The sequence below is a fragment of the Saccopteryx bilineata genome, chromosome 10, assembly GCF_036850765.1.
Source record: "Saccopteryx bilineata isolate mSacBil1 chromosome 10, mSacBil1_pri_phased_curated, whole genome shotgun sequence".
NCBI classification, from domain to species: Eukaryota; Metazoa; Chordata; class Mammalia; order Chiroptera; family Emballonuridae; genus Saccopteryx; species Saccopteryx bilineata.
This window is the reverse complement of record NC_089499.1, coordinates 11,696,551-11,711,858: the sequence shown is the minus strand read 5'-3', so window position 1 is coordinate 11,711,858 and position 15,308 is coordinate 11,696,551. Positions and strand designations below refer to the sequence as shown.

General features: G+C 43.6%; 1 protein-coding gene across 2 annotated transcripts in view; it reads right to left on the bottom strand.

Moving 5' to 3' along the window:
* ULK4 (unc-51 like kinase 4) overlaps positions 1-15,308 on the bottom strand; it is a 400,554-nt gene that overhangs the window by 325,809 nt on the left and 59,437 nt on the right. For both annotated transcript variants that reach the window (XM_066245324.1, XM_066245325.1), the window contains exons 18-19: positions 12,179-12,286; positions 6,074-6,157 (exon numbers count right to left, since the gene is read on the bottom strand). In XM_066245324.1, the coding sequence (XP_066101421.1) occupies positions 6,074-6,157; positions 12,179-12,286 (192 nt within the window). The remainder of the gene's footprint in view (positions 1-6,073; positions 6,158-12,178; positions 12,287-15,308) is intronic.

Here is a 15,308-nt window from a genome sequence, read left to right as displayed (position 1 = left end):
ACAATAGCAGGACTCACCTTTTTTCCATCTAAATATACACACACTGACTCATAAGATAAGTCTCAACAAATTCCAAGGAATTAAAATTGTACATACTCCATTCTTTCTAACCATAATACTGTTAAGCTAACAATAAAAATAAAAGGATGAATAGAAACACCCTAAGGACAGGTATCAAATGAGAAAGAAATAGAAGAGCTACAGATTTTAAGAGCACAAAGCATGCAATGAGATAAAACAGTCAAAGGAATATGCAAATTTAACACAGAGATCCAATGGATATTAATCCTTGAAAGATACTACAGCTGCTATCTCATCAGTTCCTACACGTCCACACCAGCACACCAGCAAAGCCACATCCTGGAACACGCACATGCACACGCACACACACACACACACCCGTGAAGCTGCCTGGCACAGGAGGAAAGATGGGACAAAACCCCACCTTGCAGTGAAAACACCACGCTTCATGCAGCTTACACACCAGCTCTCTGGTCTACCTGCTCAGGGCTCACTCAGGATGGCTGGCTGCCTCCCGTCCTTCTCAAAGGTTCACGTCAAGACACATTAGACAACTCCACACTTGGTTAGTCCTTTTGCATCCCACTAATAGCAATCAGAATATTATACATAGTAATTGTTCAAAGGGAGAATAATATATAATTTTTCATAAACCCTGCATCATTCCTACCTGACGTCCATGTTGCCCGCTTCCACGCCATAAAGTGAGGGGAACTGAGAACCCACACAGAGCCAGCCAGCCGCAGAGGCACACACACCTCTTATCACAAACACTAAACTTAGACTGGGACGATAATAAAAACAGAAACTACAACTGTGCATTATAACTCTTATCAAAACCCAAGAACTTGAACTCATTTCTCTCCTCGTTTTACGTAATGAGCGTCTCAACATCCCAAAGATAATAGAATGGCTAACATCTCTATTACTTCTTTTTAATTCAATCCCAGTCTTTTCCAATTAAATACATAAGCTATTTACCACCAGTTTTCTACCAAAAACAAAAAGGAAGAGCACTGTAATTGAAAAATGAAAATTAAATGTCCTCTTTAAAGAATTTTGTTACATCAAAATCATCTAGTAGCAATTGTTCAGAAAACAATAAAGCCAACAATTTATTTTTGAACCTCACATTTTTAACTACAACATACTGCAGGTGTCAGTTCAGCACCCCTAATTAAATACAGACTATTATGCGGGCAGGCTATAAAAATGTGGTTGATTAGATACAAATGTATAAATTAACTTTCTGCTCTAAACATGTGCAAATTCTCCAGGAGCAATTTCCAGTTTCTATGGGCATTGTACAGTAGGCTGCTACCTACCCTGATAAAATTAATACCTTGAAGTAAAGCCAACTTCCTCAGCCTCCCTACTCGATACAGATATGGAGCACAGGTCATGCAAGTTCAATGCCAAATACTCCTGACATCGCTACAACAAGAATCCCAAGGAAGGAACTGTTATTTGCTATTGTGTACAAATACAAAGGTCAAAGCTATGGAAGGGAAGACTGTCAGACTCAGTAGAGGCCCAAGAGAGATCATATGGAAGATCACAGAGCACAGGTACCTTTCTGTATAGGAACCACGACCAGGTAGGGGCACCAGGGCTCGGCCAATAGTAAACCACTCACAAGCTGCACAGCTGGGACTGCAGCCCGCAGCCTTTGACTCCCAGCCCAAAGCCTCTAAAACAGACTAATCCACGAAGTTTGATTAGTCTGCGGGCCGCACAAAATTGGTGGGCGGGCCGCGGGTTTGAGACCCCTGCTCTAAAAAGTCAGCCCCAACTCTGCACTACGGAGACTTGTTCTTCTATACCACAACCCTCTTCTTTAAACAGTTATACCAAAATTGTCCTATTTTTTGTGTGTTCTACCATGAGTCACTCATTCTAAAGGCATTCTGTCTGTCCACATGAGTACTTACATCTGTGATGAAGACAAAAACATCTGACTCACATTTCTACCACCATTGTTAAAGTTACAGAAATCAGGTTCACAAAGAAGGTTGATGTGTTTGGAAAACAATGTCATAATTTCTTAGGTAACCTTAAAAATACTGAAAACTAAAAAAAAAAAAAAAAAAGAAAAAAAAAAAAAGCTGAAAATTAGTTTAACAAAGTCATTAAGTCTCAATATCTCAGTGTAAGACTACAGCTTCCTCTCCCAGAGTACATCCCACACTAAACCACAGGAGAGGCCAGTTCTATAGCCAGAGAACTTTGAAAATGTCACATACAATTTCCCCTCAAGTAGAAACATAATTCAAACCTCAGAAAAGTGTGGAAAATCCCTTCAATCTTGTTTAACCCAGTGTGTCCCCATGTATTTGACTAGAAAACTCTTTATACTTATTAATCTCACGACAAACCTAGTTTTCTATGAATAAGAAACAAAAATTTATCATTTAAAACTAAAACTGCCTTCTGGGAACTCAATATATCAAAATAAAATGTAAGAAGTAAATTAAGAAGTAAAATGTCTGCCCTGGCCAGTTGGCTCAGTGGTAGAGCATGGGCCCAGCGTGTGGATGTCCTCAGGTTCAATTTCCGGTCAGGGCACACAGGAGAAGCACCCATCTGCTTCCCTACCCCTATCCCTCTCGCTTTTCTCTGTTTCTCACTCTCTCTCTTTTTCTCTCTTCTCCTCCTATAGCCATGGCTCTATTGGAGAGTTGGCCCCAGGCACTGAGGATGGCTCCATGGCCTCCACCTCAGGTGCTAAGAAAATCTCAGTTGCTGAGCAACGGAGCAATGCCCCAGACAGGCAGAGTATCACCCCCTAGTGGATTGCTGGGTGGGTCCCAGGCAGGGTGCATGCAGGAGTCTGTCTTTCTGCCTCCTCTCCCCTCACTGGAAAAAAAGAAGATGAAGAAGATGTAAAATTTCTACACTGCTTTCTTCCCAATGCAGAGATTAGAGGGTGAAAAAGGGGTGAAACCCAGGGTTAACAGTCCATGTTCAGCAAGTCACATTACAAATATTGATCGACTTACGACCTATGCCACTTACGACCATTCGACTTTACGACCACAATCGCTAGCCACGATTACTCTGCGTCTGGCAGCGCAAGCACTGCCCACCTGGGCGTACGACAGCGTGGACCAGCTTCCGGCAGCACTGCCATCTCCGTGTGCACCATTTCAACTGTTATCCCAGTCTCGGTACAGCAATTTGTGTTTTGTGTCTTGGATATTTTTCATCAAACCCCTCCCAAGATGTCTACCAAGAGGAAATTGTCTTTGCAAATATTAAACCAGTTGTACTGGTAATGCAGTGTTTTACCTAAACCTGATGAATGTAAAAATAAGAAACAAAATGGTGTAGAGATGATACAAATGGCATAAAATGAACAAAAGAAATTATGATATATAACAATAATGAAATAAAATTATGATAAAATATGACAAAGATTTTTATAACATCATTTCACAATACTGTACATATAGCCTACTCAACTTACGACCAAATCATGTTACAACTGGTCTGTTGGAACCAATCGTGGTTGTAAGTCGAGCACTAGCTGTACTAAGTTCTGATGTGGAAAAGAATCTCAATAAGTAAGGCAAAAGAGCAAATCAAAGCCCCAAAAACTTGAATCTAGGTAATAGAAATAAAGGTGATCATTATAGTTTTCTTTTTCTAATATTTGAAACATTTTACAACAATAGCCTGGGTGTTGAATTTCAGAAATCCTATAAAGCAATGAAAAAAAATTGATTTTCTAAAGAGGAAACCCTAATAAATAAGATAAATAGGAAAAGATGGTCATCCTCATTAGTAATCAGGAAAATGCATATTAAAACTATTGTGAGAAACCATTGAATGCCTATGTGATGGACAAAAATGTGATATACAAATGTTGGAAACGATAAGGGTTAATGGGTACTACTATACCCTGCTAGTGGGAACAGAAACTGGCACATGCTTACACATGCATGTGTATACTGAGACATATCCGAACAACACGTATACAGTACTATCAATGAGATATCATTTGTACAATCAGCCTGTATCAACCTCAGCCTAACTTGAAGCAAAAGAATTAGGTTTCAAAAGTGGTCGATGTCATTCCATTTATATAAAGTTCAGCCTTAAACAATCCATTAAATATTTAGCAATACAGTCAAAGATGGAAACAAAATTTAAAAAACCATAACTGGAGAATGTTTATCACCAAAGTCTTTCACTCCCTGAAAGAAAGAACAAGCTGCAATCCAAGAGGAGCAGAGAAGAATCCTTGAGTCCCAGCTCTTTGTTTTTCAGCGTGAGTGTCAAAGAGTGTGAGCTCTTACCTACACACACTCACGTGTCATACACTCTTCTGTACATGAGATATATTTCACAAGAAAAGAACTTGATTCAGAAACACCAGTAGGTGCTGGGGAAAATTTTCAATATGGAAAAAGATTTTTCAACTGTTGAAGATAAAAAGGGTTAAAAATTATTTACCTTCAACTATGTCCTGAATACATTAGAAATATGTGCAAAAGAACTGTTCCAGTTGATTTGTGTGAGGATAGGAATCTTTTCTAGGTGGTATAATCACCCCATAATTCATCTGTGTTACAGGGATATTAATATACACGCTGCTGAAGCACAAATGTTACTGCTTTTCAAATATATAACCTACAATTTTCATAAATTACAGAGTTCTGACTCCCCACCCCACCACTCTATGAAATATACACAAAACTCGCCATACACACCAAGACAAAAAAATACCAGTATGTTACGGAAATACAAAACAATGTTACTGTACAGTTTATTAACAATAACTTAAGAACAATACACATGGATAGCAAACATTATCCTTCATATTATATACATAGTAAAACATATGGGATGGGGAGGACAGAAGATATTTAATAAAGGATACAACCTCATGAACTAGAATTAATCATCTTTTACTAGGCATTAATCTAAGTTTAAAAAACTGAAGATACAGAGTGTTTCAAAATCTCTTTTACACTGTGAAAATAATTCCTGGGAGATTCCTTTCTCCTTTGCGTTTCTATACTTTGTTCTTCTGCACTTCTTTACTTGACACACTGTATTTCACTTTATAATCTTATCTCCCACAATGGATGGGATCTGAGTGTGAATAGAAATGTCACCTTTGTCATCTGTGAGCTACACATGTCTTCTGACTGTAGACAAACATGAAACACAATTTACTGGCTTCATTCATATCCCTTAGTGACAACTGACTGCGTCTCAACCCTACAGGCGAGAAAGTGTTCAAACTTCATTTCGGGATCACCAGGAGGGGAAGCTGCAGAGCATTTTACACTTGGAACATTATTCTATTACCAGGTAGTGATGAACTCAGAAGGAAGGTGTTTATTGTGACATACCGTTTTCATTCCTTAAGGAACATTTTTAGCCTATGGCTTTGCCTTGGGTGAAACAATGTCAAACGGTTTAATGCAGACAGAAAATGCCAACCTTTTAGGTCAGTTACTAAATCCTTTAAAAGTTACACAAAGGAGCTACACGTATGAGTTGGTTGGCTGGGGAGCTGGCTGGTGTTCAGCCATTAATAACAGCATCAGAAGGGCTGTGAATAAACTGAAAAAAATCACACTACATAACAAATACTGCTTAGTGTGACAATCAGTGGATAGGAGTGGAAGTTTCCCTGTTCCTGAACCATAAAATGGCAACCTGACAAGATAATCATGGCACTGTTGAGGCTTACAGAAAAATTTCTGCAAATACCTTGCTTACCAAACCAATGTGTCGGTAACTCTCAAAGCAGGGAAGGATTAAGAACATAGAACTAAAAGCTACCACTTACGTTGGCTGTATTGGCTATCATCTTTTTTAAAAAAAATAAGACATTTACAAAAGTGAACGAGAAAGCCGGTTCCTTTTTCCACCTGCTCCACCGTGGGTCACTGCCGAGGGTGGCTTGTCGGGATTATTTAAATTCAGGAGCCCTAGCTGGTTGACAAGCTCCCGCACCCCTGCAGGCTACAATCCCGGCACAGTGCCTGGAGGGCTATTAGAGCCCAGGCAGCTACAGAGGACAACAAAGGAGCCTTACCCCTTCCCGAAGGCACCTCATTAGCACCGTGTAAGCAGCCAAGGGGACAGTCCAGCACTCTCTGGGGCGCTTTTTCCTCTCTTCCTAAAATGAAGCGCAAGAAAAGGCTATGAAGGTTACAGCACAAAGGACACGAACCCATTCAAGAGAAAGGTACAGTTTCAAATACAAATACACAAACTATCTAAAACGTCTTCATATTCCCGCAGAGGTATCAGTCACCACCTGACAATTACGGTCTGATGAGGGGTCTCCTGCTGCATTGCACGTACAATATCTCTCCTATTTCTCCTTATGTGACGTGTGACGTTGATGCGACCCCCTCGACAGAAGCTAGATGAAGAGAACTGGGGAGTGGCGATGTGGTCTGGCTGACAGACACACCACTCGAGTGGTGATGGAGGAGGATGACACAGAAAGTTCCACCTAAAATCAGCACACGATCCGGAAGGACTGGGCAGCACAGAGTACACAGCGTCCGGTGCGAGCTCAGGACGGCTCACAAACACGAGTGGAAGGCGGAAAGTCACCTCACAGGACAACGTGCTGAAGGAAACTAAGCCGTGGTGATCAGCAGGCACACTCAGTTTAATGACCTCAGCGATAACGCTCTCACGGAAGAACCAAATTAGAGCAATAACCACTAGAACGTTCATGCTGCAGAGCGAATGAAATCACAGTATGAATCAGGGGCCAGAAAGGTAGAAAAAAATTAATCACTTTGAAGCCACACAAATTAGGTTCTGCTTAAAGAAAATATTTCTTTAAGATTGTCCAGATGTGAGAACTGGTACCTTCCAGATCTAAATGTAGGTTATAGCAACGATGAGGACTGTGACCCATCATAACTGTACCTTCAGTCATACACGTCCACTCATGTTCACAATCAACATTACCATGCCAACCTGCTCCAGCTCCATCACTCACTCAGCCCCAGTTCACTTCCAGACACAGCGTCTGCCCCTCCACAAGCTTCCACATCCCCTCCTTCCCACCCACCCTTTTGCTTTCCCCCCATCTCTCCCTACTCTCACTCCCCGGTCCGTCATCTAACCACTCCGCCCAGCCCACCGCCTCTCCCTTTCTCTGGCCCGGTCCACTCGACCTTGGGGGAGGCTGGCGGCTCCTTCCCCCCAGGCCTGAGCTCAGCCCACAGAGGGGCGTCAGCGAGAGCACAGGGGGTCCATGAGTGACTCAGGACCAGCAAGCCCAGGGACCTTCCACATCACTCTCCAGGCCTGCTTCTTTCTCTTACCAAGTCCCTCTTTCCTCCTTCCCAGAGATCAAGGAAGCTATGAGAAAGGAACTAAGGTTCCTACACCGTGGCCAGCTGCTCTCCAGGGGCTGCAGCGGGGCGGGCAGGCAGCCCTTCCACGTGGGGCCTGGATCCCGTTCCCATCCTGCCTTCCCCGGGGCCACTGGGTTATGGACTAGCGCTTACTGCTCCTCAACTGCAACGTCCTGTCCCCACAGCACCCTTTCCTCTTCCACACGGACAGGCTCACCGGCTCCCGCCTCCGAATCAACCAGGGCCTCTTCAGCCCCACCCCTCTCTGCTCTGAGCACCCATCTCGCTTCACACTGGCTTTCTCTGCGTCCTCACATCCCACTCAATCTTCAGCACACTGCAATCTCACCTCGGTCCCCTCACTCCAGGTAAAATGCACAAATGTACAAAATAGCTCTCATCGAGTTAGTGACTTCCACGTCACTCAACCCAGTGTGCTCTCTCTCTTCCAGTCCCCCCTCGGACCGTAAGCTGTATTCACTCAGCCCCACGGACTTTCTCCTCCCTGCAACCCCCCTTCCTCTCTCCTAACTGGTTCTCACTATCCCCCGAGGTGCCCAGAACCTGCTCTTCCCCAATCTCTTCTCCACATGTAAACCAGAGTGACTTCTGGCACTGAAATCAGATGACATTACTTCCCTTCTTGAAAGCCTTCATGACTTCCCCTTACTCATAGGAGCAAGACGAAGACATCCCACCCATCTTGGCCAAGGAGCCCTTCATGACCACGCCCCAGCCGGTCTCTCCAGCCCTGCCTCCTTGCTCACTCCCGCCCCACCCTAGTTCATCCTTGAGAAAAGCACCTACTATGCACCAGGAACTCTTCTAAACAAGGGCCACACCGATATGAACAGAATAAATTTCCTGCTGTAACAGTGCTTAGTGGGGACAGGGATTTAAAAAGCAGCAGTAAACCAAGCAAGTCAAGACAGCATTGAGTGCAATGAGGAAGAACATGGTGGGTAAGGGGTTAGAGGAAGACGGTGGCAGGGTGGCTCCCTCTCATACTGCTTCTGGCCAGGAGCCTCTCTGCAGGGCTGCATCTGAACGGAGAGACAACGCGAGCACCAGGGGGCACAGCGGGCAGGAGGGGCAGCGAGCGCAGAGGTGGGCGGGCAGAGGCACACACGTGCCCGCCAGGGGGCCACTGTGGCTGAAGGCACACGCGAACAGTGCATGAGGGCCCAGGTCACGCAGGCACCGGGCAGGCAGCCCACGGGGGCCCAGCAGGCTACCAGAGAGACACATGACCATGAGCAAGACAAAAAGCTCCGGAGGGCTCTGAGGAGTGACATCATGGTCTCTCAGGGTTGTCAGCATGCTCCTCTGGCTGAGATCTGCAGACAGACTTTCATGAACACAAGGGTGAAGCAAGGAGACTGTCCGGGAGTCCTTTACAAGAGCTCAGGTGAGAGGTGATTATGGGCTTGACAAAAAAAATTATAAAATAAGAATACCTGGACTCAGGTGCAAGGCATCCTGGACAAAAGAAAGGAAAAATAGAAAAATACATAAACCGTGACTGTATTATTGCCTTATTGCTCCTCTACAGAATCACGCTCTGGTCTTCCGCCCTCAAGCGTGTGACCTTGGGGTGTCGTCAGAGCGTCACCAGGACAGGCCTCGGTCTCCATTACATACGGGAAGTACCGTCACTTCCAGTCAGTCTCACCAGGTCAGCACTGACTCGAGGTTTCCAGGTTCACATACATTCAAAGTGACAAGTCCACAAAAGCCCTCGTCTCATGAAAACTTGTTGATTTTCGTGAACCCAAGGACAGAATTTCCTTTTTTAGATTTGCTAACCTAAGATGTGGTTAAATGTCACGGTCACAGACATAGGCTTTATTCGAATAGCCTCGTTTCTATCCAATTAGACGAAGTACCAGGGAAAATGACTCTCGGGATCTACTTTTAGCAACAGTAGGAATATGATGGGGCATCATTCCATTTATGTAAGATTCTAGAAAATGCAAACTTGTCTACAAGACAGAAAGCAAATCAATGGCTGCCTGGTGGCAGGGAGGGGGGCATGGAGAGGGGCATGGAGAGGGGGCAGGGAGGGGGCCAGGGAGGGGGCATGGAGAGGGGCACGGAGAGGGGGCAGGGAGGGAGGCACAAAGAGGGGGCAGGGAAGGGGGCACAGAGAGGGGTCAGGGAGGGGGCCAGGGAGGGGGGCATGGATAGGGGCACGGAGAGGGGGCAGGGAGGGGGGCACAAAGAGGGGGCCGGGAAGGGGGCACAGAGAGGGGGCAGGGAGGGGGGCATGGAGAGGGGGCACGGAGAGGGGGCAGGGAGGGGGCAGAGAGGGGGGCATGGAGAGGGGGCAGGAAGGGGCCAGGGAGGGGGGCAGGGAGAGGGGGCAGGGAGGGGGCCAGGGAGGGGGCAGGGAGAGGGGGCAGGGAGGGGGGCACGGAGAGAGGGCAGGAGGAAGGGATTACAAGGTGCTGGGGAAACTTTTGGAGGTGATATATATGTCATTTCCTTAAATGTGGTGATGGTTTCGTACAGATAAACAGATACTAAAATTGATCAAATTGTAATCTTTAAACGTGCAATTTATTGCATGTAGTTATGGCTCAATTAAGATGAAGGGAAAAAAATTTTAACTAGAACCAAAAAACTTAGAAAACATTCTAACTTTATTAAAAATATTTTTAAAAGCCCTGGCCAGCTAGCTCAGCAGTAGAGCATTGGCCCAGCATGTGGAAGTCCCGGGTTCGATTCCCAGACAGGGCACACAGGAGAAGCGCCCATCTGCTTCTCCACCCCTCCCCCTCTCCTTCCTCTCTGTCTCTCTCTTCCCCTCCCACAGCCGAGGTTCCATTGGAGCAAAGTTGGCCCGAGGAACTGAGGATGGCTCCATGGCCTCCACCTCAGGCGCTAGAATGGCTCCAGTTGCAATGGATCAATGCTCCAGATGGGTAGAGCATTGCCCCCTAGTGGGCATACCAGGTGGACCCCGGTTGGGCACATGCAGGAGTCTGTCTCCCTGCCTCCCCACTTCTCACTTCAGAAAAATACAAAATACAATTTTTTTAAAAAAATATATGAATGTATGGTCTGACCAGGTAGTAGTGCAGCAGATAGAACATCAACTTGGGACACTGAGGACCCATGTTTAAAACCCCAAGGTTGCCGGCTTAAGCACAGGCTCACCAGCTTCCGTGCAGGGTCACTGGCGTGAGCGTGGGATCATAAACATGACCTCATGGTCACTGGCTTGAGCCCAAAGGCCGGTGGCTTAAAGACCAAGGTCACTGGTTTAAGCCCAAGGTCATTGGCTTGAACAAGGTGTCACTGGCTCGACTGAAGCCCCCCAGTCAATGCACATATGAGAGAGCAATCAATGAACAACTAAAGAGCCACAACTACAAGTTGATGCTTCTCATCTCTCTCCCTTCCTGTGTGTCTCTCTCTCACTCTCTCATGCGTATGCTAAAAAAAAATCAACTAATTAATTAATTAAATGTATGAAAATGCCATTTTTTGTGCCTTGGAGGACAAAATACCATAAATATACCAATATGTTCCTAATGGACTGAAACACAATTCCAAATATTCACTGGAAGTCTCAGAGTTATAAAGATATCAGTACTTCCCAAATTGATCTGCATATTCAATGCAGGTTTTTTTTGAAAAAAAAAATAATTTGCAGAATTGGACAAGCTGATTTCAAAATTTATTCTGACATGCAAAGGGCCAGGAATAGCCTAGACATTTATGAAAAGAAAGAAGAATAAAAAATTTGCTGTACCAGCTATCAATACTAATTATGGAGCTAAATGATTTTAAATACTGATGTTTTACAGCAATTACAGGGGTTGCCTCAAAGTGATGATTGTGCAGAAAAGTCAGTTTAATTTACATACTGAGAATACTCGGATTATATAACACTTAAGCAAGTTCTAGAACCAAAATATCAGAAATCCAGTAAGAATGGCCTGAATAACTTAAACTTATTTAAAACTCTCCTCTTGAGTGTTTTAATGAGATAAATAACTCATAATTTATCAATATCTATTTAAGAATATTCTGAAAAACCACATTAATGAAACATTAAGTTCTCCCTTATTGAATTTAATAGTACTTCCGTATTGTAACAAGAAGTAAGTCACATCCGCACGGCCATGAGCTCTGTCAGCACAAAGCAGTGTTACAGACTGAATGGAGGTTTTATACTAAGAAGCAATGGCCTCCTCTGACCGTGAAGGGTTAGAGATGGCAGCAACCAGGGAGTGAGTGCTGTCGGACTTTCAGTCCACCGACATCAATAAAATATGACCTGAAAACCTCCTACACTCTAGGCTGCAAGTCTCAACCCTTTCCATCTTATGGCACACATAAATTAATTACAGAAATTCTGCGGCACACCAAAAAATAAATTTTTGGACGATCTGATTAAAAAATGTCTTTTTGATTCATTCACATTGGATGGCTATTGTTGTGTTGACTGTTGTCATTTTTGTTATTTGACAGTCTATAAGGGAAAAGAGATCAGGGACCCTGACTAAATAGGCAGGTATTGCATTTTTTTAAAAAGTTCTTGTGACATGCTGGTTGAAAAATCACTGCTCTGAAGTTAAAAAAAAAAAAAGCACAGGAAGAGAGGAAAGATAACAGACAGACAGACAGACACAGAGATAGCGAGAAGGAAAGACTCTAACCCTCACTCCTCCGAAAGTCAGATTTCCCCCGAGTTCCTGAAGCACGCTCTGAGGGGCAAAGTCTGCAGACTTTTATAGGATATTAACATTTGTCAGCCAGGATGTCTCAGAACCTGTCAAAGAGCAACTGAGTTAATCAGACAGTCTCACCTGGGTGGCCACAAGGTAGATCAGCTCCCCGAGGGTCGGTAAAAGGTACTGTTTTAATTTGCTGTTCCTGAAATTTTCCCTAATTAATTCAGTTAAGAGAGTAATTGCCTGGAAAGAGAAAAAATTATGTCATTTCACATGTATCTCTCAATTCTTTAACCTATACGCAAAAGGTGAGACATGCTACAGAGTTCACCTTCCGTTTTTAAGAACTAGGTTCCAAATTATTTTCAAACTATGGGCTTCATTCCTGAAAGAAATAGTGACTCACCCTGATGAAGGTAAAAACATATCCAGTAGAATAAACCTGCATCTGGCTAGCACTTACCAGTTACCGGGGACTGTCACCGTATCCCTGATTCTGTGGGGCAATTATTGCTCTATCTTCGGAGACACGACACTCAGCATGAGAGGGCCAGCCACTCTCCACCCAGTTCACACAAAGCCAGGAACTGAACACGGATGTCACCAGGTCAGATCCCTAGTAAGACTCAGCACACACCAGTTTGGAACATTCTTACATTGCACTCAACTTTTAAATGATTCCTTCAAAAAATCTGAGAACAGAAATATTGTACCAAAGTTTCATTAGAGTCCACTTTGAAATCGAGCAGCATTTATCAAATGTGGTTTATTTCCTAGGAGTCAGGCTAAGAAAACCAAACACATCCATTACCAGAATTCAGATGCGAGAACACAGGTTAAAATCAGAATCATAATGTGACCAGGACGTAGGGTAGAATGGTTTCAGAGTGGCACATGGATAACGGCCCATTCTAACATGGAAATATCCATACTGTACGTAAGACCGTGTGGAAGCACCGCTCTAACACCATGTGGCTCGCAGTGTGCTGCCAAGACAAGACTGCTTCTCATCACTGACAGAGATATATGCAAAAATATGAAAAGGAAGCATTTAAAAACTCCCAGAGCAATCTGACAATGTTACAATATCCGAGCACGTGAGCACTGGCCTCACTCTGTAAACAAGCACACGGAGGAGTTGGGGTCCCACGTGGGCTAAGGTGCACAACAGTCACGTAGCAGGGGAACACTTGTTGATGTGGGGTATTTTTTAAATGGCTTTATTAAGTTACAACTGACATACAGTAGACTGTACGTGTGTGAAGTGTACGCTTAGATAAAACTGACACAGGTATACATCTTGTGGAGCCATCACCGCAATCAAAAGAGCAGCCCGCCCCAGAGCTCCCTCGAGTTCCTCTGGTAATCCATCACTGCATCCCGCTCCCCTTATCTCTTCCCAGGACAGCCGCTCACTCACCTCCGTCATTAATTCACACTTTCTAGAGTTTATAGAGATGGGACCATATACTGTGTCCTCTTTTCTCTGGCTCCGTTCACTTAGCAAGTGCATTTGAGATTCACCCATGCTCTAGCACAGGGGTCCCCAAACTACGGCCCGCGGGCCACATGCGGCCCCCTGAGGCCATTTATCCGGCCCCCGCCGCACTTCTGGAAGGGGCACCTCTTTCATTGGTGGTCAGTGAGAGGAGCATAGTTCCCATTGAAATACTGGTCAGTTTGTTGATTTAAATTTACTTGTTCTTTATTTTAAATATTGTATTTGTTCCCGTTTTGTTTTTTACTTTAAAATAAGATATGTGCAGTGTGCATAGGGATTTGTTCATAGTTTTCTTTTTATAGTCCGGCCCTCCAACGGTCTGAGGGACAGTGAACTGGCCCCCTGTGTAAAAAGTTTGGGGACCCCTGCTGTAGCATGTGTCACTAGTTTATTCTCTTTATTGCTGAGTGAGGAGTATTCTCTTCTATGGATATAACTTTTCCTCTGACCTTCACTGATCATCCTCCAGCATTACACTGAATCATCTGAAATTAATAAAGTTCAACCATCTTCTTACCTACAAAAATAGCAATTTATCACCAGCACACCTGCCCTAAAAAAAAAAAAAATGGCTAAAGAAAAAGGAAATGATAAAAGAATGAACCTTGGAATACTAGAAAGGAAGCAAGCCCATGGTAAATAATAGGCAAAAATAGCTCAATACAATAGGCTCTACTTGTCCTGTTAAGTTTCCTATGTTATGTTTGATGGTTGAAGCAAATATAAAAATGGCTAGTTATGAGTTAAATGTATTTAGAGGATATATTTAAGACAATTACATACAAATGAGGGAGGTACAGTGTTGAAAAGGTAAGTTTTCTATACTTCACTTGAACTATATAAATCATGACACCACTAGACAGTAGTAAGTTAAGTATAATTATGTACATATAGACTACATATACAGTGTGTCTGTAAAGTCATGGTGCACTTTTGACCGGTTATAGGGAAGCAACAAAAGACGATAGAAACGTGAAATCTGCACCAAATAAAAGGAAAACTCCCCCAGTTTCATACCTATTCAGTGCAGTTCGATGTGGGCTCATGCACAGATTTTTTAGGGCTCCTTAGGTAGCTATCCCGTATAGCCTCTACAGACTCGTCACTGACTGATGGCCTACCAGAACGGGGTTTCTCCACCAAACTGCCGGTTTCCTTCAACTGCTTATCCCACCGAGTAATGTTATTCCTATGTGGTGGCGCTTCGTTATAAACGCGCCAATATTCATGTTGCACTTTGGTCACGGATTCGAATTTAGCGAGCCACAGAACACACTGAACTTTCCTCTGTACTGTCCACATCTCAACTGGCATGGCCGTGGGCTGCTCCGCTGTATACATGGTGTTACGTCATCATCTGCGCATGCGCACATGCTGCCACATCATCCTACAGAAACTGGGAGAGTTTTCCTTTTATTTGGTGCAGATTTCACATTTCTATCGCCTTTTGTTGCTCTCCTGTGACCGGTCAAAAGTGCATCATGACTTTACAGACAGACTGTATTACATGTGTGTATGTATATAATACTTAGAGTAGCCACTAAAATTCTATACAAAGAAATATACTCAAAAACACTAAAAATAAAAATATAATTATAAAAATAGTTTAGTAACTCATATAAAACCAATTAAAAAAAAAAAGCAAGAACAAAAAAACCAAATTGGCAGACTTAAGATCAATCATCAATCATTACATTAAATGTTAACGATCCAAATGCAGTAATGAAAAGACAGAGTTGGATTAAAAATATCACCCTAACAAAT